The sequence below is a fragment of the Stenella coeruleoalba genome (genome assembly GCF_951394435.1).
Source record: "Stenella coeruleoalba genome assembly, chromosome: X".
Taxonomy (NCBI): domain Eukaryota; kingdom Metazoa; phylum Chordata; class Mammalia; order Artiodactyla; family Delphinidae; genus Stenella; species Stenella coeruleoalba.
In genome coordinates, this window is record NC_137152.1 from 47,664,486 (window position 1) to 47,692,012 (window position 27,527).

The following is a 27,527-nucleotide window of genomic DNA, read 5'->3' on the forward strand; positions in this document are numbered from 1 at the left end:
CCTAAGTCAAAGCCTAATCCAGAACAAGAATCTAACTCTCTTCAATTCTACAAAGGCTGAAAGAGGTGAGGAAGCTGCAGAGAAAAGAGTGAAGCTAGCAGAGGTTGGTTCATGAGGTCTAAGGAAAGAAGCCATCTCCATAACATAAAAGTGCAAGGTGAAGCAGCAAGTGCTAATGTAGAAGCTGCAGCAAGTTATCTAGAAGATCTAGCTAAGATAATAAAGGAAGGTGGCTACACTAAACAACAGATTTTCAGTGTAGGCAAAACAGCCTTCCATAAAAAGAAGATGCCCTCTAGGATGTTCACAGCTAGAGAGGAAGTCAGTGACTGGCTTCAAAGCTTAAAAGGGCAGGCTGGGGCTTCTCTGGTGGCGCAGTGGTTTAGAGTCCGCCTGCTGATGCAGGGGACACGGGTTTGTGCCCCAGTTCAGGAAGATCCCACATGCCGCAGAGCGGCTGGGCCCGTGAGCCGTGGCCGCTGAGCCTGTGCGTCCGGAGCCTGTGCTCCGCAACGGGAGAGGCCACAACAGTGAGAGGCCCGCGTACCACAAAAAAAAAAAAAAAAAAAAAAAAAAAAAGGCAGGCTGACTATTTTGTTAGGAGCTAATGCAGCTGGTTGATTTTAAGTTGAAGCTAGTGCTCATTTACCATTCCGAAAATCCTGAGGCCTTTAAGAATTATGTTAAATCTACTCTGCCTGTGCTCTATGGATGACAGCAAATCTGTTTACAACAACATGATTTACTGAAAATTTTAGGTCCCCTGTTGAGACTTACTGCTTAGAAAAAAATTCTTTGCAAAATATTACTGCTCATTGACAATTCACCTGGTCACCCAAGAGCTCTGATGGAGATGTACAATGAGATTAATGTTGTTATCATGCCTGCTAACACAGCCCATGGATCAAAGAGTAATTTTGACTTTTAAGTCTTATGATTAAGAAATACATTTTTAAGGCTATAGCTCCCATAGACAGTGATTCCTCTGATGGATCTAGACAAAGCAAATTGAAAACCTTCTGGGAAGGATTCACCATTCTAGGTGCCATTAAGAACATTCGTGATTCATGGGAAGAGGTCAAAATACCAACGTTAACAGGAGTTCAGAAGAAGTTGATTCCAACCCTCATGGATGACTTTGAAAAGTTCAAGATTTCAGTGGAGGAAGTAATTGCAGATGTAGTGGAAATAGCAAGAGAAGTAGAATTAGGAGTGGAGGCTGAAGATGTGACTGAATTGCTGCAATCTCATGGTAAAACTTTAATGGATGAGAAGTTGCTTATTACAGATGAGCAAAGAAAGAGGTTTCTGAAGATGGAATCAACTTCTGGTGAAGATGCTGTGAAGATAGTTGAAATGACAACAAAAGGTTTAGAATATTAAATAAACTCAGTTTCTAAAACAGTGGCAGAGTTTGAGAGAATTTCCATTTTGAAAGAAATTCTGCTGTGGGTAAAGTACTGTCAAACAGCGGTGCATGCTACAGAGAAATCATTCATGAAAGGAAAAATCAATTGACAGCAAACTTCATTGTTTTATTTTAAGAAATTGCCACAGTTACCCCAACCTTCAGCAACTAACACCCATTTCAATAATTTCAATAAACATTTGATAAAATACATTTATGATAAAAGCCATCAGCAAACCAGGATTAGAAAGAAACTTCCCCAATGTGATAAAGGGTGATCGTGAAAAACTTAAAGTTAATATCATTCTTAATAGTAAATGCTGAATTTTTGTCCCTAAAAATCAGGTACAAAACAAAAGATGCCTGCTCTTACCACTTCTAGTTAACACTGTAGTGAAGGTCTTGGCTAGTCCAATAAGAGAAGCAAAGGAAATAGGAGTCATACAGATTGAAAAAGAATAAATAAAACTGCCTTTATTTAGAAATGACGTGATTGTATATGTATACAATCCTAAGGAATCTAAAAAAAAAAAAATAGACCCAATTATTGAATTCAATAATGTGCCAGGATTCAAAGTCAATACAGTTGGCCCTCCATATTGGCAGGTTCTGCATCTGTGGATTCAACCACTGCAGATGGAAAATATTCAGAAAATAAATCTAGAAAGTTCCAAAAAGCAAAACTTTGTTTTGCATGCCAGTAAAAATTTATATAGCATTTACATTTTATTTACAACCATTTACATAGTATTTACATTGTATTAAGTATAATAAGTAATCTAGAGATAATTTAAAGTATATGGGAGTATGTGCATAGGTTATATGCAAATATTATACCATTTTATATAAAGGTCTTGAGCATCTGTGGATTTTGGTATCTGCAGGGTGTCCTGGAACACATCTCCTGCAGATACTGAGGGACAGCTGTAAAAAAAAAATGAGTTGCATTTCTATATCATAGCAACAAACTATAGGAAATTGAAATAAAAATACAATTTATAAAGCAGCAAAAAATTAATTACTTAGAAATCAATTTTAAAAAATAAGATCAAGACCTATACAAGTGAAAACTAGAAACAATGCTGGGAGATTTAATGTAATCCTAATCAAAATGCTGGAAGAATTCTTTTTTGTTGTTGTTATCCTTGCTTTTTGGTAGAACTAAGCAAGCTGATTCTTCCCACCACCCCCCCAGTTTTATCCAGAAATAATTCACAAACATCACTGTATAAGTTTAAGGTGTACAGCAAGATGGCTTGCTTTACATATATTGTGAAATGATTACCACAATGTTTATTTAACTTCCATCATCTCATATAGATAAAATAAAAAGAAGAGAACAAAATTCTCCTTGTGATAAGATAAATTTATATAGAAATAGAAATCACCTAAAATAGCCAAAATTGTTTTGAAAAAGTATGAATTTGAAGAACTTTACCTGCTTTCAAGACTTGCTATGAAGCTACATTATTCAAGACAGTGAGACAAAAAAATTGTAACTATGTATGGTAATAGATGTTAACTAGACTTACTGTGGTGATCATTTCACAATATATATAAATATTAAATTATTATGTTGTACACCTGAAACTGATATAATGCTATATGACAATTATATCTCAATTAAAACAAGAAGAAAACACAGTGTGGTATTACTATATAAATAGTCACATAGATCACTGGAACAGAATAGTGTTCCTAAGAATAGAACTACACATATACGATCAATTGATTTTTGACAAAGATGCCCAGGTAATTCAATGGAGAAATTAATAGTTTTTTCAACAAAGGTGCTGGAATGACTGAATATCCACATGGAAGCAAATTAACCTTGAACCTTATTTTGCACCATATATAAAAAGTACCTCAAAAATGATCATAGCCTAAATATAAGAAATAAAACTACATAATTTCTATAAGAAAACAGTAGAAAAGCTTTGTGACTTTGGGTTAGGCAAAGATTTCTTAAATAAGAAACAAAAAAACATGAATCATGAAAAAGTAATAAATTGAATTTCAACAAAATTAAAAGTTTATGCTTTTCAAAGACAATGTTAAGAAAAAATGAAAGACTAAGCCACGACTGAGAAAACCTTTGAAAATCACATATATGACCAAGGACTTGCAAACAGAATAAAGAAATAACGCTTGGAACTAAATAGTAAGAAAACAGACAACCCACATGGGCAAAAGACAAGGACACTTCACCAAAGGTTTTATACAGATGGCAAATAAGCACATGAAAAAAATGCTCAATACCATTAGCCATTAGGGAAATGCAAACTAAACCCACAATGAAATGCCACTATGCACCTATTAGAATGCCTAAAATTAAAAATACTGATAATACCAAGTGCTGACAACCATGTGGAACAACTGCAACCCTTATATATTAGAAGTGAGAATGCAAAATGATACAGTAACTTTGGAAAACAGTTTGGCAGTATCTTATAAAATTAAACAAATACCTACAATGCAACCCAGTAATCCCACAGATGGAAACAACCTAGTAAACAACCCAGATGTCCTGGAATGAACTGGTGAATGAGTGGTATATCCACACAATGGAATTATCGCTAAGCAATAAAAAGAAAAATAACCAACTACTAATACATGCAAAAATATGGATGGATATCAAAGAAATTAAGTGAAAGAAGCTAAACAAAATATCACTATTGCATTATTCCATTTATATGACATTCTAAAAAAACAAAATTATGGTGACAGAATGCAGATCAGTGTTTGCCAAGGGCAAGGGTGAGAGCAAAGACTGACAACAAGGGGAGAACATTAGAACTTGATGAAGTGATAGAGATGTTCCATATCTTGATTACGGTGGTAGTTACACAACTATATGCACCTGTCAAAACCCATCGAAGTAGACATTTGGTGAATTTTATTGTTTGTAAATTATACCTAAACCAAGATGATAAAGAATGAAATCCTAAAAAAAAATAAATCCTAGAACTGAATTAAGAGAGGGTAAACAATCTAATATTTTTTAAAAAGCAAACTAATACATAAAGAAGGATAATACACCATGATTAGGTGGGGTTTATCCCAGCAATACAATGTTCATTTAACATATGAAAATTATTCAAACCAAATTCACCACATTAACAGATTACAGTGTAAAAGTATATGATCATTTTAATAGATTAGTGGTTCTTTTTTGTCCCTCGGTAAAGTTGACAATGTCTGGAGACATTTTGGGTTGTCACAACTAGGAGGTTGCTACTGGCCTCCAGTAGATAGAGACCAGGAATGCTGTTAAACACCCTACAATGCACAGGGTAGACTCCAATTGAGAATCACTATTCCATATTCTACTTTCCCAGCTCAAGACTATATTTATATTTACACACATTGCTATTGGGTACATACAACTAGTCTCTTGTTCCTTGCTATATAATACCTTACAGTAAGCATCCCCCATTATGTTTCTCATCCATACCCTGGTGATAAATACCTAAGTTGTTTCTAACTGCACTCCACCACACACAACACTGCCATGCAATCAACAGCCTTGTAAATGTTCCCTCGTGGACCTCTATGAGAATTTCTCTGTGATATATATTCATGAATGGAACCCAAGATCATACACATGCTTAACTTTGATAAATACTACCCAGGTGCTTTCTGGAATGGCTGAACCAGTTTAATACTGTGCAAAAAAGAGTTAACATATCAGGCCTGAGACTGCTATCCCTAAAAAGGCCTGCTTGAAAGGTTGGCCCTTGGCTGGCATCTTGGAACTTGGATCTCAAGAGATTTTTCACCATTCCCTGACGAGAGTGGCTCACTGTGCCTAAACTATTTGTATGAACAATGTGGTTTATGCAGAATACTTGCTTTCCTTCTGGGAGTCTGGAATTTTGGTACATGCTAGGCAGAGGGTACCTACATGACCAGCCACCCATAGAAATCTTGGGCACTGAGTCCCTAATAATTTTCCCTGGTGGACAACATTTCAAAAGTGTTGTCACAACTCATTGCAAGGGGAATTAAGTGCATCCTGTATGACTCCACTGGGAGAGGACTCTTGGAAACTTACACTTGGTTTCCTTCACACTTTGCCCCATGTGCCTTTTCCTTTTGCTGATTTTGCTTTGTATCCTTTAGTTGTATTAAATCACAACCATGAGTATGACTATATGCTGAGTCCCGGGACTTGTAGCAAATCACTGAACATATGGGTGGCCTTAGGGTTATCCCCCCACTACACATTCCCATAGTAAAAGCAGGAGAATTTGCAAGAAAACTTACTCTTAGTTGCACACTTTCATGTGTCATTTGAATTTTATACCATGTGCATGTATTATCTCTTTAAAAATAAATACTTTATAAAACGGGGGAGAAGAGTTGTCAAAACAACTAGGTCACCTGTGAATAAGACACAAAAGATATTAGAGAACCACAGAGGTATAAAGTGAAACCTTCTTAAATCCATGTGAGGAAGCCCAAAGACGGTAAGGAACTTACCCAAAGTTACCCAGACAATCATTATAGACAGGACTCACATCCTCACTTCCCTGTTTCCTAGTGTTCCTTCCTCTAAATCATGTAGCCCCTTTTCCTACACTTGTCACTTCCCCTACCCTAGTGTTCTCCCTTAAATGCCTTGCAGGGGTCTAGTTTCATGCTGACCATGGTCTCTCCTTTCTCAGATTCCTGGAATATATGAATATGTTCAGAGTCCCTCCCAAAGCACTGGGTCCCATGGAAACTGAGCCCCATAGGAGCAGAGAAGAGAAGTTGAAGAAAAATCCTACTGATAATTATCTGGAAGGAGAAAAAAAAGGCATGGAGAACAGTAAAGAAGAAGAGTCCTTGGACAAATCACAGTACCTTCCTAAGTCCTCATACTCTAGCAAGGGGATGAACATCAGGGTCAGAGAGGAATCCATCCCCTACCATGGGGCAAAGCAACTGAGCAGAACCAAATAGCTCAGAGACTCCTTCCATGGCTTCCAAACATCTCTCAAAACCCTCCCCAAAGGGGAAGATGCTTACGTGCTCCAGGAAGCAGGGTCCTATCTCGCTGAGGTGGGGGTCATCATTGTTGTACTGTTTCTCCAGGTCTCTTACGAAGCCCATCTGAAACCTGTAGATGTCTTCAATGTTCCCAAAGATCACCTTCAGTTGCTCATCACTGAACATGTCCCTTCTCTTCCGGCATTGCTTCAGGTAGCCCTGCAGACAAAGCAAAAGCCCAGGTTGAGGATGCCCTTCACTCCCTGGGGGCTTTACCACTTCCTGAGCATTTGGGAGCCTTATTTCAGTATCATGAAGTAGACAGGGAATAACCATTTACACTTTTCATACAAGAAGATTGGAGTTTAAAGAAGGAAGTCACTCCACCAGTGAATAATTAGGAAAGATGGATCTCAAGCAAAGGTCTTCAGACTGCAGACTCCAGAGCATAGAGCCTTTTATGACAAGGACCCCCAAAAGTCATAGGACCCTTTATCAGAATCTGGTTAAACACAAACATTTTCACTTGCTTTAGTAGTGAGTTACTGGTTTAGCTGGATTGATTCACAACTCTAATGTTCTATTTCTTATAGGACCAATCCAAAAGGTCAGGTAGGAAAACTTCCCAAAAGGGAACAGGAATTGACAAAACCAAACCATTCTTTAAAGTGGGTGTCTTAGCCATCTAAGGTAGCTGGCTAGGAGAGAGAGTTTGGATGAGCTTAGCCAGCAAGTTCACAAGTGGCCAGGCATGGTGTTTTTAACAGGGTAAGTATTTAGGACACATTTGTGAATAAATGGATGAATTAATACAGCTAGCCACTGATGAAGGAAGAATCAATGAAAGAGATTCTTGGTCTGATAAGAGAGCACCGAGATAACACAATCAGACTCAGGACACATTGTAAGTCAGGGCAAAAGAAACCAAACACAGTGTTCCGTTCTAAAACTACTGGTGTAGATTTTTAACTAATGGCCACTGTCCTCATTAGAAATCATTAGCATGTGAAAATGTTCTGGTGAGAATGAATTATGGTCAATTGCTTTCATCCAAAAGCTAAATGTGATTATTATAACACTTGTTGGGCCCCTAATGAGGAGCATTTATGGTGAATGACTTATCACTTCTGGTCCTAACTCCATTTTGTCTCCTCTAACACAGCTTGCAATGAAGTCATTTAGGCATACTCCAGGAAGATCCTCATCCCTGGCTTCAATGCCCTTTACCAACCCCTACCAAAATCTCACTTACCTTAGCTCTTCTTACCCTCCAATTCAGCCATCAATGAGTGTCTTTAAAACAGTTTGCAAATTAATAATTTGTGCCAATAATGTGTTGACATTTATTTATACTACTATTTATTGTTTTGATTCGCATTTCTCTAATGATTAGTGATGTTGAGCATTCATTCATGGGTTTGTTGGCAATCTGTACATCTTCTTTTGAGAAATGTCTATTTAGGACTTTTGCCCATTTTTGGATTTTTTTTTTTTGATATTGAGTTGCATGAGCTGCCTATAAATTTTGGAGGTTAATCCATTGTCAGTTGCTTCATTTGCAAATATCTTCTCCCATTCTGAGGGTTGTCTTTTCATCTTGTTTCTGGTTTCCTTTGTTGTGCAAATCTTTTAAGTTTCATTAGGTCCCATTTGTTTATTTTTGTTTTTATTTCCGTTTCTCTAGCAGGTGGGTCAAAAAGGTTCTTTCTGTGATTTATGTCATAAAGTGTTCCGCCTATGCTTTGCTCTAAGAGTTTTATACTGTCTGGCCTTACATTTAGGTCTTTAATACATTTTGAGTTTATTTTTCTGTATGGTGTTAGGGAGTGTTCTAATTTCATTCTGTTACATGTAGCTGTCCAGTTTTCTAAGCACCAATTACTGAAGAGGCTGTCTTTTCTCCACTGTATATTCTTGAATCCTTTATCAAAAATAAGGTGACCATAGGTGCGTGGGTTAATCTCTGGGCTTTCTATCCTGTTCTACTGATCTATATAGCTGTTTTACTGCCAGCACCATACTGTCTTGTTTACTGTAGCTTTGTAGTATTGTCTGAAGTCAGGGAGCCTGATTCCTCCAGGTATGTTTTTCGTTCTCAAGATTGCTTTGACTATGTGGAGTTTTTGTGTTTCCACATAAATTGTGAAATTTTTTGTTCTAGTTTTGTGAAAAATGCCATTGGTACTTTGATAGAGATTGCACTGAATCTGTAGATTGCTTTGGGTAGTATAGTCATTTTCACAATGTTGATTCTTCCAATCCAAGAACATGGTATATCTCTCCATCTGTTGGTATCATCTTTAATTTCTTTCATCAGTGTCTTATATTTTTCTGCATACAGGTCTTTTGTCTCCTTAGGTAGGTTCATTCCTAGCTATTTTTTAATTTTCATTGCAATGATATATGGGATTGTTTCCTTAACTTCTCTTTCAGATTTTTCATCATTAGTGTAAAGGAATGCAAGAGATTTCTGTGCATTAATTTTGTATCCTGCTACATTACCAAATTCATTGATTAACTCTAGTAGTTTTCTGGTAGCATCTTTAGGATTCTCTCTATATAGTATCATGTCATCTGCAAAGAGTGACAGCTTTACTTCTTCTTTTCCGATTTGGATTCCTTTTATTTCTTTTTCTTCTCTAACTGCTGTGGGTAAGACTTCCAAAGCTATGTTGAATAATAGTGGTGAGAGTGGAAAACCTTGTCTTCTTCCTCATCTTAATGGAAATGGTTTCAGTTTTCACCATTGAGAATGAAGTTGGCTGTGGGTTTGTCATATACAGCCTTTATTAGGTTGAGATAAGTTACCTCTATGCCTACTTTCTGGAGAATTTTTATCATAAATGGGTGTTGAAGTTTGTTGAAATCGTTTCCTGCATCTATTAAGATAATCACATGGTTTTTCTCCTTCAGTTTTTTAATATGGTTTGTCACACTGATTGATTTGCATATATTGAAGAATCTTTCCATGCCTGGGATAAACCCCACTTGATTATGGTGTATGATCCTTTTAATATGCTGTTAGATTCTGTTTGCTAGTATTTTGTTGTGGATTTTTGCATCTATGTTCATCAGTGATATTGGCCTGTAGTTTTCTTTCCTTGTGACATCTTTCTCTGGTTTCAATATCAGGGTGATGCTGGCCTCATAGCTTGGGAGTGTTCCTCTCTCTGTTATACTTTGGAAGAGTTTGAGAAGGATACGTATTAGCTCTTCTCTAAATGTTTGAATAGATTCTGCCTGTGAAGCCATCTGGTCCTGGGCTTTTGTTTTTCGGAAGATTTTAAATCACAGTCTCCATTTCAGTGCTTGTGATATGTGTTTATATTTTCTATTTCTTCCAGGTTCAGTCTTAGAAGGTTGTGCTTTTCTAAGAAATTGTCCATTTCTTCCAGGCTGTCCATTTTATTGGCATATAGTTGCTTGTAGTAGTCTCTCATAATCCTTTGTATTTCCACAGTGTCAGTTGTTACTTCTCCGTTTTCATTTCTAATTCTATTGCTTTGCATCTTTTCCCTTTTTCCCTTGATGACTCTGGCTAATGGTTTATCAATTTTGCTTATCTTCTCAAAGAACCAGCTTTGGGTTTTATTGATCTTTGCTACTGTTTCCTTCATTTCTTTTTCATTTATTTCTGATCTGATCTTTATGATTTCTTTCCTTCTGCTAACTTTGGGGGTTTTTGTTCTTCTTTCTCTGATTGCTTTAGGTATAAGGGTAGCTTGTTTATTTGAGATGTTTCTTGTTTCTTGAGGTAGGATTGTATGGCTATAAACTCCCCTTTTAGAACTTCTTTTGCTGCATCCCATAGGTTTTGGGTTGTCATGTTTTCATTGTCATTTGTTTCTAGGTATTTTTTGATTTCCTCTTTGATTTCTTCACTGATCTCTTGGTTATTTAGTAGTGTATTGTTTAGCCTCCATGTATTAACAAACTTTTTTCCTGTAATTGATATCTAGTCTCATACCATTGTGGTCAGAAAAGACACTTGATACAATTTCAATTTTTGTAAATGTACCAATGCTTGATTTGTGACCCAAGATATGCTCTATCCTGCAGACTGTTCCATGAGCACATGAGAAGAAAGTTTATTCTGTTGTTGTTGGATGGAATGTCCTATAAATATCAATTAAGTCCATCTTGTTTAATGTATCATTTAAAGTTTGTGTTTCCTTATTTGTTTTCATTTTGGATGATCTGTCCATTGGTGTAAGTGTGGTGTTACAGTCCCCTACTATGATTGCATTACTGTTGATTTCCCCTTTTATGGCTGTTAGCATTTGCCTTACGTATTGATGTGCTCCTATGTTGGGTTCATCAATATTTACAGTTGTTATATCTTCCTCTTGGATTGATCCCTTGATAATTATGTAGTGTTCTTCTTAGTCTCTTGTAATAGTATTTATTTTAAAGCCTATTTTGTCTGACATGAGAATTGCTATACCAGCTTTCTTTTGATTTGCATTTGCATGGAATATCTTTTTCCATCCCCTCACTTTCAGTATGTGTGTGTCCCTAGGTCTGAAGTGGCTCTCTTGTAGACAGTATATATATGGCTCTTGTTTTTGTATCCATTCAGCCAGTCTATGCCTTTTGGTTGGATAATTTAATCCATTTACATTTAAGGTAGCTGTTGGTATGTATGTTCCTATTACCATTTTCTTAATTGCTTTGGGTTTGTTATTGTAGGCCTTTTCTTTCTCTTGTGTTTCCTGCCTAGAGAAGTTCCTTTAGCATTTGTTGTAAACTGGTTTGGTGGTGTTGAATTCTCTTAGCTTTTGCTTGTCTTTAAAGGTTTTAATTTTTTTGTCGAATCTGAATGAGATCCTTGGTGGGTAGACTAATCTTGGTTGTAGGTCTTTCCATTTCATCATTTTAAATATGTCCTGCCACTCCCTTCTGGCTTACAGAGTTTCTGCTGAAAGGTCAGCTGTTAACCTTATGGGGATTCCCTTGTATGTTATTTGCTGTTTTTCCCTTTTAATGTTTTTTCTTTGTATTTAATTTTTGACAGTTTGACTAATATGTTTTTTGGCATGTTGCTCCTTGGATTTATCCTGTATGGGACTCTCTGTGCTTCCGGGACTTGACTGACTATTTCCTTTCCTATATTAGGGAAGTTTTCAACTATAATCTTTTCATATATTTTCTCAGTCCCTTTCTTTTTCTCTTCTTCTGTGACCCCTGTAATTTGAATGTTGTTGCATTTAAAGTTGTCCCGGAGGTCTCTGTGACTGTCTTCAATTCATTTCATTCTTTTTTCTTTATTCTGCTCTGCGGTAGTTATTTCCACTATTTTATCTTCCATGTCACTTATCCGTTCTTCTGCCTCAGTTATTCTGCTATTGCTTCCTTCTAGAGAATTTTTAATTTCATTTATTGTGTTGTTCACCATTGTTTGTTTGCTGTTTAGTTCTTCTAGGTCCTTGTTAAACATTCCTTGTATTTTTTCTATTCTATTTCCAAGATTTTGGATATCTTTACTGTCACTATCCTGAATTCTTTTTCAGGCATACTGTCTATTTCCTCTTCATTTGTTTGGTCTGATGTGTTTTTACCTTGCTCCTTCATCTGCTGTGTGTTTCTCTGTCTTCTCATTTTGCTTATCTTACTATGTTTGGTGTCTCCTTTCCACAGGCTGCAGGTTTGTAGTTCCTGTTGTTTTTGGTGTCTGCCCCCAGTGGCTATGGTTGGTTCAGTGGGTAGTGTAGGCTTACTGGTGGAGGGGCCTAGTGCCTATGTTGTGGTGGATGAGGCTGGATCTTGTCTTTCTGGTGGGCAGATCCACTTCTGGTGGTGTGTTTTGGGGTATCTGTCACCTTTTATGATTTAGGCAGCCTCTCTGCTAATGGGTGGGGTTGTGTTCCTGTCTTGCTAGTTGTGTGGTATAGGGTGCCCAGCAATGTAGCTTGCTGGTCATTGCATGGAGCTGTGTCTTAGCATTGAGATGGATATCTCTGGAAGAACTTTCGCCATTTGATATTACATGGAGCTAGGAGGTCTCTGGTGGACCAATGTCCTGAGCTCAGCTCTCCCACCTCAGAGGTACAGGCCTGACACCCAGCCAGAGCACTAAGACCCTGTCAACCACACAGCTCAGAAGAAAAGGGAGAAAAGAGAAAGAAAGGAAAAAAAGAAAATAAAATGAAATAAAGTTATCACAATAAAAATAAAAAGTAATTAAAAAAAGAAGGAAGAGAGCAACCAAACCAAAAATCACATCCACCAATGATAACAAGTGCTAAAAACTATACTAAAAAAAAAGCAGACAGGCAGAACCCTAGGACAAAGGTTAAAAGCAAAGCTATACAGACAAAATCACATAAAGAAGCATATACATACACACTCACAAAAAGTGAAAAAGGAGCAAATTATATATGTGTGTATATATATATATATATATATATATATATATATATATATATATATATATATATATATATATAAAAGGTGGAAGAGAACAACCAAATCAATAAAGAAATCTATCAATGATAATAAACTCTAAATACTAAACTAAGATAAACCTAAAGTCAGGAACAAATTAGATGCAGAAAGCAAACCCCAAGTCTACAGTCGCTCCCAAAGTCCACCGCCTCACTTTTGGGATTATTCATTGTCTATTCAGGTATTCCAGAGATACAGGGTACATCAAGTTGACTGTGGAGATTTAAAGCACTGGTCCTGAGGCTGCTGGGAGAAATAACCATTTCTCTTCTTTGTTCACACAGCTCCTGGGGTGCAGCTTTGGATTTGGCTCCGCCTCTGCATGTAGGTCGCCTGAGGATATCTGTTCTTTGCTCAGACTGGATGGGGTTAAAGTAGTAGCTTATTAGGGGGCTCTGGCTCACTCAAGCTGGGGGGAGGGAGGGGTACGTAATGCGGGGCTAGCCTGCAGCAGCAGAGGCCTGTGTGACGTTGCACCAGCCTGAGGTGTGCCGTGTGTTCTCCCTGGGAAGTCGTCCCTGGATCATGGGACCCTGGCAGCAGTGGGCTGCAAAGGTTCCTGGGAGAGGAGTTGTGGATAGTGACCTTTGCTTGCACACAGGCTTCTTGGTGGCTGCAGTAGCAGGCTTAGAATTTCATGCCCATCTCTGGTGTCTGCACTGATAGCCGTGGCTTGCGCCCGTCTCTGGAGCTCATTTAGGCGGTGCTCTGAATCCCCTCTCCTCGTGCTCCCCGAAACAATGTTCTCTTGCCTCTCAGGCAGTTCCAGACTTTTTCCTGTACTCCAATCAGTCTAGCTGTGGTGCACTAGCCCCCTTCAGGCTGTGTTCATGCAGCCAACCCCAGTTCTCTCCCTGGGATCTGACCTCCGAAGCCCGAGCCTCAGCTCCCAGCCCCCACCAGCTCCAGCGGGTGAGCAGACAAGCCTCTTGGGCTGGTGAGTGCTGGTCAGCACCCATCTTCTTTTCTGGAATCTCTCCACTTGGCCCTCTGCACCCCTGTTGCTGCACTCTCCTCTGTGGCTCCGAAACTTACCCCCCGGCACGCCCTGTCCCCATCAGTGAAGGTGCTTCCTAGTGTGTGGAAACTGTTCCTCCTTCACAGCTCCCTCCAACAGGTGCAGGTCCTGTCCCTATTCTTTTGTCTCTGTTTTTTCTTTTTTCTTTTGCTCTACCCAGGTACGTGGGGAGTTTCTTGCCTTTTGGGAAGTCTGATGTCTTCTGCCAGCGTTCAGTAGGTGTTCTGTAGGAGTTGTTCCACATGTAGATGTATTTCTGATGTATTTGTGGGGAGGAAGGTGATCTCCATGTGTTACTCCTCCACCATCTGAAGGTCTCCCCCCAAGGGCATGTAAGTTAAGATGAGTTGGCAGTAGAATATGACTGCCAAAAAAAAAAAAAAACTAATGTCATTTTCAGTTAGGGATGAAGAAGAAACAGATTGAGAGGGTGGAATGAGAAGTCATAGGAAGGTAATCACACCCCTGCAGGGGAGCAGCATTCAATTCTGAGCCCTATTTTCAGAGGAACATGGAGTAAAGGATACAGAGACAGTGGGAAGTCAGCAGGGTAGAGAGATCCCTGAAAAGCAACACCATGAAGAATGGTAGAAGGAACCAGGGCTGTTTGTCCTGGAGAAGAGAAGACTCAGAAGACCTCTGAAGGCCTATTACAGGGCATAGGGAGCAGAAGGGGTCTATAGATATTACTGTTAAGCATGCTTCAAATGCCCTCTAACTCCATCTGCACAGTAAAAGAGAATAGGGTGATATGGCAGTGGGTGTGAACTGATTGAACAGAGGTAGTTTTTGAGAGCCTCACCTGTCCTAGGAGTAAAGTGGGCATGAGTATGAAGGCATTACAGTAGGCGTTATCAAATCAATCACAAAAGGCATGAATTCGCCCTGGGACTGCCATGGTAATAGGCAAGGAAGGTTGACTATTTATTTCACTCTGTTTCAAAACCCACGAGGGTTGATTTAAGTCTAGATCTAATGCGTTGAGCTATTGGATTGGCCAAAATGTGCCTTCGGTTTTTAAGTAAAAATAAAAGACACATTTTTCATTTTCCCCAAGAACTATTGAACAATGTATTCACCCTTTTGTTCCACTATCACCTGCCATTTTTCAGACAACTTCGTAATTCTATCTTCCCAAATCTTTTTATCTTTTTGAGCAAAGAACTGTTCCAGGTGCCTCTTACAGTCTTCCAGGGAATTGAAATTTTATCCATTAAGAGAATTTTGTAAAGACAAAAACAAATGCAAATCCAAAGGTGTAATGTCTGGTGAATTTGGCAGATGAATCAGAACTTCCCAGCCAAGCTGTAACAGGTTTTGCCTGGTCATCAAAGAAACAAGAGGTCTTGCATTATCCTGATAGACGATTATGCATTTTCTGTTGACTAATTCTGGATGCTTTTTTGTCGAGCGCTGCTTTCAGTTGGTCTAACTAGGAGCAGTACTTGGAATTAATCGTTTGGCTTTCTGGAAGGAGCTCATAATAGAGGACTCCCTTTTAATCCCACCATATACACAACGTCACCTTCTTTGGATGAAGACCAGCCTTTGGTGTGGTTGGTGGTGTTTCATTTCACTTGCCCCACGATCTCTTTCATTCCACATTATTGTACAGTATCCACTTTTCATTGCCTGTCACAATTTGTTTTAAAAATGGAACATTTTCATTATGTTTAAGTAGAGAATCACAAGCAGAAATATGGTCAAGAAGGTTTTTTTCACTTAACTTATGTGGAACCCAAACATCAAAGCGATTATAACATAACCAAGCTGGTGCAAATGATTTTCAATGCTTGATTTGTATATTTTGAGTATGTCGGCTATCTCCCACGTGGTATAATGTTGATTATTCTCAATTAATGTCTCGATTTGATCGCTATTAACTTCAACTGGTCCACCTGACCATGGAGCTTCATCCAGCAAGAAATCACCAGCACAAAATTTCACAAACCATTTTCGACACGTTCAATCAGTCACAGCAACTTTTCCATACACTGCAAAAATCTTTGCGTGTTTCAGTTGCGTTTTTACCTTTCTTGGAATAATAAAGCATAATATGCCAAAAATGTTGCTTTTTTTCTTCCATCTTCAATATTAAAATGGCCACACAAAAATTCACCAATTTTGATGTCTTTTTTAAAATGTACACTGATATGACAGCTATCACATACATTCTAACAAAATTGTTTCAAATTATGTTAAAGACAACTAAGTGCTACTAGAGCCATCTTATGGATAAAATGAACGAACCTTTTGCCCAAACCAATAGAATTAGTGCCTTGATATGGGATACAAATTGACCCCATGACCTCCAGGGAAGATTCCAAAGATCGCAGGGAAATAAGGTGGATCAAAGAACCTCTGGATCACCTAGGGTTTGAAAAACCCTTTAGGGAAAGGCTCTTGCAAGTCTGGACTTCAGTGTCCCCATCTCTAAAATGCATATATCAGAAAAGATTTCCAGGGCCCCATTCAGCTCTTGACTCTCTAGAGATATCATGTACTGTTTTGCCTGGAAGCCTAAGACCTGACAGGGGACCTGATAAACGTCTTGAAAATAATTTTAATAAAACTAGGGAATGATGACCATGGTTGTTCTGTTCACAGCTGTATCTCTAGAGTTTAATATAGTACCTGGCATATAGTTGCTGCTCAATAGATATATGTTGAATAACTGCAAAATGACTAGCTCTTCTCATGCTAATGATGACAAAAGGTAAGTTAGCAGCAGAATTCTTAAATTGTTAGTTTTCTTTTCTTCTTTTATTCAGGATGTCTTTTTTTCAAATTAAACAAAACCATTAAAAAATAAGAGGATGACAGGAAGAAGACTATTTGCAACTTGGAAAACTGACAAGGGATTAATATCTGGAATATACAAGGAACTCCTATAAATCAGCAAGAAAAATATGAGAAACAATGGGAAAATGGGCAAAGGATGGGAACAGGGCCTTGAATGTCCAGGTGGTATAGATAGGTAGGGCCTAGAGCAGCCAGAAATCCCTGGGCTGGTCACTTCAGGCCAATGAGCTGCCTCATCCTTTTACTTTAGTATGCTATACAAATATTACTGTTTTATACAATGTATTATTTTCGATGTATACACCAAGATGTAAAGACCATTGGAAATCATCAGAATAGGCAATTAACAGAAAGAAAAAAAAACAGTAAGTTTGAAAACTCCAGGCTTAAATATATCAAATGCAAATGTCTTGAAGCTATAGTATGATAAACTCTATTAGACCTAGCAAGAATTTCTTGATGGTGAAGGGTATAAGACAGTAATACGAATGACTGAGGAAAGCTAGTTCCAGCTTTTCTGGACGCATTTGAGGACAGAATTTATTTCATAGATATCAGATGACTGAGATGATCTTCCTCAGAGAGGCAGATGAGGCAACTTTATAAGGCATATTTAACTTTGCTTGCCCTGTGTCTCAGTCTCCCTGATCATAATATTATTTCTAAGATTACAAGAGGTAATATCACCAATCATTGGTCCAGGTGACCTAGAATTAAGCCAGTACTCTTTTATCCCACTGTCTGGATTTAGAAAGAAGAATGTCATCTTTTCAGAGAACTCATTAAAAAATATATTTTCTTTTACTGGCTTCACTGAATAACTTTGATAAAAATAACTCTATTTCCTACTTCCTCATTTGTAAAATGAAGGTATTGTAACTTAAATGTTTGTGAGGCATTTTCTGTTCCCAGGAGTAATTAATAAATGAATGAATGAATAAATAAATAAATTAATAAATATTTTCTAATAGATAGTGGCTTTTTCCTATACTGAATGCAGTATTAAGTGATCTCCCTTAACCTACAGAAAGAGTAGATTATGCCTTGTTAACACATTCATGCCTGAGTAAAACATGCCTCCATGGGTATCAAGGAGGAAATGGCAAAACATGCAGAATCATGGATCACTACCACAGCGTTCTTTAGTGAAAGCATACCTAGATCTCACAGAATCAGAGAAAGTAAGAGTCAGACAACACTTAAAGAGCAACTCTACCAACCTGCTAATTTTAGAGTTGGGGAACAAGGTCCAGGATGGAAAAGATTCACCTGACATTCCTCAGTCAGTTTGTGACTAAGGTGGGACCTGAACCTGGAACTCCCAATTCTGGTTTTGATATTCTTCTTATAAATCATATTGTTCCTCATAGCTTTTGGTTTAGGTAACACAACCCTGAGCTAAAATACTGCCTTCTGGCCCATCAACACACAGCTTTCTTTACCCTTCTTTTGCTCTAGCTAAACGTTCCTTTGACATCTGTGGTTGAAGGATGGGACAAAGAGATACTTCCCATTCCCATTTAAACACTTAGCTTCAGCATCAAGAATAATAAAGAGATATGAAACTTGCAGAACACCAACAAAAGCTTTGCTTAGGTTGGCTGGATTAGGCAATTCCTCAAAACAGGGTCATAGCATTCTCTCTTTTGGAAGGATAAATACTTGCATTGCTGTTCTGAGCCCATGCCCTGTAGGAAGAGGCCAAGATGTTTGGTAGTTGGGAACAAAATCCTTCTAAGACTAAGACTCCCACTGGGTCAGTGCCTGAGAACTCTGGGAAAGTAATTTTGCCTATTAGAGACTCAGACTGTTGATCTAGAAAATAGGAATAACAATAACAACCTATTTCCTGTCTGAAAATCAAATGGCATAAGATGTGAATGTACTTTGCCAAAATAGTACATGCATGTGAGCACTTATATTTAATTCCAACTTCCAAAAGTAGTTATTGAGCATCTACCATCTGCCAAGCACTGTGCTAGATGTTGAGGATGTATCAGTAAATCAATAAAAAAAACCCCTTTCCCTCATGGAATTTACTTTCTAGTAGGGGAGAAAGGCAATAAACAAAACATAAAAGCAAAATATATAATAAGTCAGAAAGCAGTAAGTGCAATGGAGAAAAATAAAACAAGATAGTACATGGTTACAATTTTAGATAGAATAGTCAGGGAAGGTCTCAAGGCGATGATATTTGAGTGAAGCCTTGAAGGAGGTGAGAAATGGAGCCACATAGACATTTGAGGGAATAGTGATTTAGGCAGAAGGGAAAGCCAGTGGAAAGGCTATGAGGGGGGAGTGTGTCAGGCCTTTTTAAGGAACAGCAATTAGGCCATGTGGCTAAAGTAATGAGAGCATGTGGGAAAAGAGCAAGAGATGAAGTCACAGAGGTAAGGAAGGGTTGATCACACAGGGCTTTGTAAGTAATAATGGGAATTTTGGCTTTTACTCAGGAAGGAAAGGTGAGCCATTGGAAAGTTTTAAGCAGAGGAGTGATATGAAGGACTTAGGTATTGATACCATCCCTTGGCTGCTGGGTAAAGACCAGACTGTACTAACTTGTATTATAGACCTTATGACATTATAAGATAGCTATCATTTAAAAAAGTTTTTTATTGAGGTATAGTTGATTTACAATGTTGTGTTAGTTTCAGGTGTACAGCAAAGTGAATCTGTTATACATATACATATATCCACTCTTTTTCAGCTTCTTTTCCCATATAGGCCATTACAGAATATTGAGTAGAGTTCCCTGTGCTATACAGTAGGTCCTTATTAGTTATCTATTCTATTAGTAGTGTGTATGTGTCAATCCCAATCTTCCAATTTATCCATCCCCTGCCTTACCCTGCAGTAACCATAAATGTATTTTGTACACCTGTAACTCTATTTCTGTTTTATAGATAAGTTCATTTGTAGCCTTTTTTAAGATTCTACATACAAGTGATATCATATGTTGTTTCTCTTTCTCTGTCTGACTTACTTCACTCAGTATGACAATCTCTAGGTCCATCCATGTTGCTGTGAATGGCATTATTTCTTTTCTATGGCTGAGTAATATTCCATTTATATATGTACCACATCTTCTTTATCCATTCCTCTGTTGATGGACATTTAGGTTGCTTCCATGTCCTGCTATTATAAATAGTGTAAGATAGCTACCATTTTACAGCAGTGCTCCTCAAACTTTAATATGTATTGTAAGTCAAATGTGAACCTTGTTAAAATGTAGATTTGAATTCAGGTCTGGAGTGGAATTAAAGATTCTGCATTTCTAACCAGCTCCCAGGTGATTCAGATGCTATTGGTCTAAGGCAGAACAGTTTGAGTGTAGGAGCTATGTCCAAGGCCTAGCATGGAGCAGAACTCCACTAAATGTTTGTGGAATGAATGACATATCAGCGGTTTGATGCCCAATGCCACGTAACATATTCGAGAGGGTAATTAAAAAATATATCAACCATTTGTATGGAGGTAGGAGGAACAGAAAAAGATAAAAGAGAGACAATGATGGATAGGTGAATAGATGAAAAGGGAAGGAAGAAAAGGAAAACTACCTTTTCCCAAATACTTACAATATTAGATTTACTTCATTTCCTCAATAAAGTTAAGAGGTTGGTAAAATGAAGCCTACTGGACAAGTCATAAAATCAAAGGTTAGAGGAGTTAAGAGGCACCTTCAAGGCCACAGGGTTAATTAGTGACTAAGTTAAGATGTGAAAGCCAGCACTCCATGTCCACAGAGCCCTTGTTCTTTCTACCCTACCTTACTGCCTTGGGGAAGGGGGAGGAGATAACCTTTAACCTGTCTGGAAGGGGTGAAAAAATGAATTTAGGTGAAGAAAGTTAAGGCCCAAAGTCCATGGTCTTGATCTTTTCAGAGCTGCACTGTCCGATGTGGTTGCTATTAGTCACGTGTGGCTATTTAAATTAAAATGAAATAAAATTTAAAATTCCATTTCTCAGTCATACTAGCCACATCTCAAGTGCTCAACAGCCACAGATATCTGATCAGTGGCTACTGTAATGGAGACTGCAGATACAGAACATTTTCATCACTGCAGGAAGCACTGCTTCCTATTAGGCAGCACTGCTCTAAAGAAACAAGAACTTTGAAAAATGTCAGAGCTATACCATTGATTACAGAGTGGGTCCTGGACCTAATCAGTAGGTCTGGAGGACAGAAAGTAGGACCTGATCTCTTATCTGGAATAAAGGGGATGAAAATATTCAAGGTAGAGTTTTTCACTGGGTCAAGCATAACGCTATAGTGTGTGTGTGAGGGGGGGGGGAGAGAAATCCTTCTAAAAACATTATTTTCTCTATCTCTCATTGGTTTTCTCATACCGTTTAGTAAAAGGTCCTTTGAAAATGCCAACTTGTCTCTGCTGGACTCAAGGCAGTGTGAGAAAAAAAAGGTTCTCATCCTCACTCAGGTCAGAAAGATGGAAGGGATGGAGTTAGACAATGTGGAGCCACAGTCACTGGAGGGCAGAGTGGCATAGTGGAAGACAAGTATTACCAGGGATACTTGCAAAACATAGAGATTTCCGTGTTTTATCCCAGGCTGAGAATTCACAACTTTGCGTGGGGGGTGGGGTCAAAGAGGGCTGGAATCTGCATGCTTAACAAGCTAGCCCAGGGACTTTGGTGCACACTCAAGTTTGTAAACCACTGGCTTGGCAGGAAATGTGTTTTGCTGTAATGAAGTCAGGCCCTTACATGGGGTGGCAACAACTGGATCAGAAAACAAGAGGATAGGGATAGAGTTTCCAGCAGAGGGGACAGAGGGAGGCAGAGAGAGAGGGTGGGGAGAGGGAATATGAATATGAAAGTTAGACAGACAGGTAGATAGCAAAAAGGGGAGAAATAAACAGAGAGACTGAGAAACCCCAAGGGAGGAGTCTCACCCACAGAACAGAATCTACGAGGTTAGTCAAGCTGTGTTTCCTAATATCTTGGGATTTTCACAGGTACGGCCCAGGAAGCTTGTCATTTCTTCATGGAAGTGCCCTCTACCCCACCCTGAGTGCCCTCACATGCACCATCATAGCTGGGCCTACCTCACAAATGTCCTTTAGGTGCTTGATGTAATGACGCTCGGTGCTCATGATCTCATTGATTACGTTGGCTCGCATCTGGTCCCGGTTTTGGAGTGGCCGGCCCAGACAAAGGCAGTCTGAGTTGGGGTCCAGGTGCCCATTCTGAACGTCACTGGGCCCTTCCTCCACCCCATCCTCCTGGTTCACCCAGAGCTGTAGAGGCAGGCAGAAGAAGAATAACAGGTCAGCTTCCTTCTTTGAGAAGTTTTCAGACAAGAAGAAAAAGGACAAACTAAATTATTCAGGTATTCAGAGAACCTTCAATCAGAGCCCTATTAAACTGAATGCCTGGCCTGGCTCTAGGGTGACTTGCTGGTCCTAGGCATGAGTCTATTCCTCTCTAGGCCTATGGTGACCTATCCATAAAATGGAGGGTGGAGAAGAGTAGGACTAAACCATCTATAAGTGTCTTCCTGGCTAGGAAGGTTTCAGAGGAGAAAAGAGTTATGGCAAGCAGAACTCATTCATGCTGGAGCATATCTAGGCAACACAGCTGTGTCAAAAAATATGTATTAAATTACACATCTTGGGAGGAGAGGTGTCCAAGATAGTGACATAGGAATACCCTTAGCTCACCTCCTACCATAGACACACCAAATCTACACCTATATAGAGAGCAATTCTTGAGGGCTGATTGAACAGCCATTGCACATAAAATGACCAGATAGAAATGAGAGGTAAAGGTGGAGACATGGTATATGTGGGAACCACACCTCTGTAGTAGCAATTTGCAGTAGGGATAGGTATTGCTGGGGGGCATAGGCACAGACTCACCTACCTTGGGAAACAGCAAAAACATAAAACCCAGCAGGTTAAAGAGCAGACTCACAGTCTTAGAAAACAAACTTATGGTTACTGGGGGGAAGCGTTGGGGAGAGGGATAGATTGGGAGTTTGGGATTGACATGTACACAATGCTGTATTTAAAATAGATAACCAACAAGGACCTACTGTATAGCACAGGGAACTCTGCTCAATATTCTGTAATAACTTAAATGGGAAAAGAATTTGGAAAAGAATAGATACATGTTTATGTATAACTCAATCACTTTGCTATATACCTGAAACTAATGCAACACTGTTAATCAAATATACTCCAACATAAAATAAAAATTAAAAAAATAAAAATAAAATAAAGAGCACCTAGACTGTATAGTAATGAAAATTCATTTACTAACACTAGAACTTCTGCCAAATGGGCAAATAACTGTTGGAACCCCCAGAGGCAGTGCAACTAAGGAACACAAACAGAAATCTTTCTGTGCAGCTGCACAAGCCGCAGATTAAATCCCCGAGATCAGCTTGGTAAATCCTGTGTCTGTGGAATACCTGAATGGACGAGTGGTCCCACAACAGAGACTGGTCTAGGCTTCCTAGGAGTGGACTATGAGGGGTAAGTAAACGTGGGAGTCGGGCCAGGTCAGAGTGTGAGCTGGCCCCACAGTGCCCACAGCAGGTCCAGAGACCCACCTATAGGTATTGGAGGGCTTCCAGGGGAGGTGGAGATTGGCTCTGGCTCACTGTGGGAGCAAGGACGCTAACAGAGGAGGCCCCAGGAAAATATGATTATTACTATTATTCATTTTTGTTTGTTTCATTTTATTCAGTTGTTGGTGGTGTTGCATTTATTATTTTTTCTTTTATTTTTAATTAAAAAGTTTTAAAGATATATGTTAATTTTTCTATTTTTAATTTACTTTTTTGTTGTGTTAGAGTTTTTTTCTTGTGTTCTTTGTTTTTTATTTATTTTTTTTGATTGTTTTATGTGTATATTTTATGTTTTTTTGCATTATTTGTTTGTTCTATATTTTTATTTTTAATTTTTTGTTTATGTTAGTCTAGTCCTAACTGTTCTCATTTTTAAATTCTTTTGTTTCTTTGTTCTATTGGTATTTTTATTTATTTTTTTCTTTATTTGTGTGTGTGTGTGTGTTGTATTGTTGTTGCTCTGCTGTAGGTTCGAGGTAGTTTTTGCTATTATTTTTAACATCTTTATTGGAGTATAATTGCCTTACAATGTTGTATTAGTTTCTACTGTATAACAAAGGGAATCAGCTATATGCATACATATATCCCCATATCCCCTCCCTCTTGCGTCTCCCTCTGTCACTCCCTATCCCACCACTGTAGGCGGTCACAAATCACAGAGCAGATCTCCCTGTGCTATGCGGTGGCTTCCCAATAACTATCAATTTTACATTTGGTAGCATATATATGTCAATGCTACCCTCTCACTTTGTCCCAGCTTACCTTTCCCACTCCCTGTGTCCTCAAGTCCTGTGTCTGCATCTTTATTCCTGTCCTGCCCCTAGGTTCATCAGAGTTGTTTTTTTTAAATCCATATATACGTGTTAGCATACGGTACTTGTTTTTCTCTTTCTGACTTACTTCACTCTGTATGACAGACTCTAGGTCCACCCACCTCACTGCAAATAACTCAATTTCATTTCCTTTTATGGCTGAGTAATATTATATTGTATATATGTGCCACATCTTCTTTATCCATTCACCTGTTGATGGACATTTAGGTTGCTTCCATGTCCTGGCTATTGTAAATAGAGCTGCAATGAACATTGTGGTACATGACTCTTTTTGAATTATGGTATTCTCACAGTGTATGCCCAGTAGTGGGATTGCTGGGTCATATGGTAGTTCTATTTTTAGTTTTTTAAGGAACCTCCATACTGTTCTCCATAGTCATGTATCAATTTACATTCCCACCAACAGTGCAAGAGGCTTCTCTTTTCTCCACACCCTCTCCAGCATTTATTGTTTGTGGATTTTTTGATGATGGCCATTCTGATTGGTGTGAGGTGATACCTCATTGTAGTTTTGATTTGTATTTCTCTAATGATTAGTGATGTTGAGCATTCTTTCATATGTTTGTTGGTAATCTGTATATCTTCTTTGGAGAAACGTCTATTAAGGTCTTCTGCCCATTTTTGGATGGGGTTGTTTTATTGATATTGAGTGGGATGAGCTGCTTGTATATTTCAGAGATTAACCCTTTGTCAGTTGTTTGGTTTGCAACAATTTTCTCCCATTCTAAGGGTTGTCTTTTTGTCTTGTTCATGGTTTCCTCTGCTGTGCAAAAGCTTTTAAGTTTCATTAGGTCCAATTTGTTTATTTTTGTTTCAATTTCCATTTCTCTAGGAGGTGGGGTGGGTCAAAGAGTCTCTTGCTGTGATTTATGTCATAGAGTGTTCTGCCTATGTTTTCCTCTAAGAGTTTGAGAGTGTCTGGCATTACATTTAGGTCTTTAATCCATTTTGAGTTTATTTTTGTGTATGGTGTTAGGAAGTGTTCTAATTTCATTCTTTTACATGTAGTTCTCGAGTTTTCCCAGGGCCACTTAAGGAAGAGGCTGTCTTTTTAACATTGTATATTCTTGCCTCCTTTATCAAAGATAAGGTGACCATATGTGTGTGGGTTTATCTCTGGGCTTTCTATACTGTTCCATTTAACTATATTTCTATTTTTTGTGCCAGTACCATACTGTCTTGATTACCATAGCTTTGTAGGATAGTCTGAAGTCAGGGAGCCTGATTCCTCCAGCTCCATTTTTCTTTCTCAAGATTGCTTTGGCTATTCAGGGTCTTTTTGTTTCCATACAAGTTGCAAAATTTTCCATCCTAGTTCTGTGAAAAATGTTATTCGTATTTTGATAGGGATTGCATTGAATCTGTAGATTGCTTTAGGTAGTACAGTCATTTTCACAATGTTGATTCTTCCAGTGCAAGAATATGGTATATCTCTCCATCTGTTTGTATTATCTTTAATTTCTTTCATCAGTTTTTTACAGTTTCTTTGTATAGGTCATTTGTCTCCTTAGGTAGGTTTATTCCTAGGTATTTTATTCTTTTTGTTGCAGTGGTAAATTGGAGTGTTTTCTTAATTTCTCTTTCAGATTTTTTGTCATTACTGTATAGGAATGCAAGAGACTTCTGTGCATTAATTTCATATTCTTCTACTATACCAAATTCATTGATTAGTTCTAGTAGTTTTCTGGTAGCATCCTTAATATTCTCTAGGTATAGTATCATGTCATCTGCAAACAGTGACGGTTTTACTTCTTTTACGATTTGGAATCCTTTTATTCCTTTTTCTTCTCTGATGGCGGTGCCTAAAACTTCATAAACTATGGTGAATAATAGTGGTGAGAGTGGGCAACCTTGTCTTGTTCCTGATCTCAGGGGAAATTGTTTCAGTTTTTCACCATTGAGAAAGCTGTTTGCTGTGTGTTTGTCATATATAGCCTTTATTATGTTGAGGAGGTTCCCTCTATGCCCATTCTGGAGAGTTTTTTATCATAAGTGGGTGTTGAATATTGTCGAAAGCTATTTCTACATTTATTGAGATTATCACATGGATTTATCTTTCAATGTGTTAATATGCTGAATCACAATGATTGATTTGCTTATATTGAAGAATCCTTGCATTCCTGGTATAAATGTCACTTGATCCTGCTGTGTGATCCTTCTAATGTGCTGTTGGATTCTGTTTGCTAGTATTGTGTTGAGGATTTCTGAATCTATGTTCATCAGTGATATTGGCCTATAGTTTTCTTTTTTTGTGACATCTTTGTCTGGTTTTGGTATCAGGGTGATGGTGGCCTCATAGAATGAATTTGGGAGGGTTCCTCCCTCTGCTATATTTTACAAGAGTTTGAGAAGGATACGTGTTAGCTCTTCTCTAAATATTCAATAGAATTCACCTGTGAAGCCATCTGGCCTTGGGCTTTTGTTTGTTGGAAGATTTTTGCTCACAGTTTCGATTTCAGCGCTTGTGATCGGTGTGTTCATATTTTCTATTTTTCCTGGTTCAGTCTCGGAAGGTATTACTTTTCTAAGAATTTTTCCATTTCTGCCAGGTTTTTCATTTTATTGGCATATAGTTGCTTGTAGTAATCTCATGATCCTTTATATTTCTGCAGTGTCAGTTGTTCCTTCATTTTCATTTCTAATTCTGTTGATTTGAGTCTTCTTTTCTGTGTGTGATGAGTCTGGCTATACGTTTATGAATTCTTTTTTTCCCAAAGAATCAGCTTTATGTTTACTGATTTTTGCTATTTTTCCCTTCATTTCTTTTCATTTCTGATCTGATCTTTATGATTTCTTTCCTTCTGCAAACTTTGTTTTTTTTAATTTTTGTTCTTCTTTCTGTAATTGCTTTAGGTGTAAGGTTAGGCTGTTTATTTGAGATTTTTCTTGTTTCTTGAGCTGAGATTTTATTGCTATAATCTTCCCTATAGAACTCTTTTGCTACATCCCGCAGGTTTTGGGTCATCGTGCTTCACTGTTATTTGTTTCTGGGTATTTGTTGATTTCCTCTTTGATTTCTTCAGTGATCTCTTGGTTATTTAGTAGTGTATTTTTAGCCTCCATGTGTTTGTAATTTTTACAGTTTTTTTCTTGCAGTTAATATCTAGTCTCATAGTGTCGTGGGCTGTAAGCATACTTGATACAAATTCAAATTTTCTTAAATTAACCAAGGCTTGATTTGTGATCCAAGATATGATCTATTCTGGACAATATTCCATGACCACTTGACAAAAAAGTGTATTCTGTAATTTTTGTATGGAATGTCTTATAAATATCAATTAAGTCCATCTGGTCTAATGTGTCATTTAAAGCTTGTGTTTCCTTATTTATTTTCATTTTGGATGATCTGTCCACTGTTGAAAGTGGGGTTAAAGTGCCCCACTATTTTTGTGTTACTGTTGATTTCCCCTTTTTGACTGTTAGCATTTGCCTATGTATTGAAGTACTCCTATGTTGAGT

The 27,527-nt window shown here is 38.2% G+C and overlaps 1 protein-coding gene across 5 annotated transcripts in view; it reads right to left on the reverse strand.

The window, feature by feature from the left end:
- Positions 1–27,527, reverse strand: part of ARHGEF9 (Cdc42 guanine nucleotide exchange factor 9) — a gene marked incomplete at both ends in the record, with an annotated part of 219,229 nt that overhangs the window by 73,638 nt on the left and 118,064 nt on the right. For all 5 annotated transcript variants that reach the window (XM_079910060.1, XM_079910058.1, XM_079910059.1 and 2 more), the window contains 2 exons: positions 6,422–6,601; positions 21,710–21,901. In XM_079910060.1, coding sequence (XP_079766186.1) covers positions 6,422–6,601; positions 21,710–21,901 — 372 coding nt within the window. The remainder of the gene's footprint in view (positions 1–6,421; positions 6,602–21,709; positions 21,902–27,527) is intronic.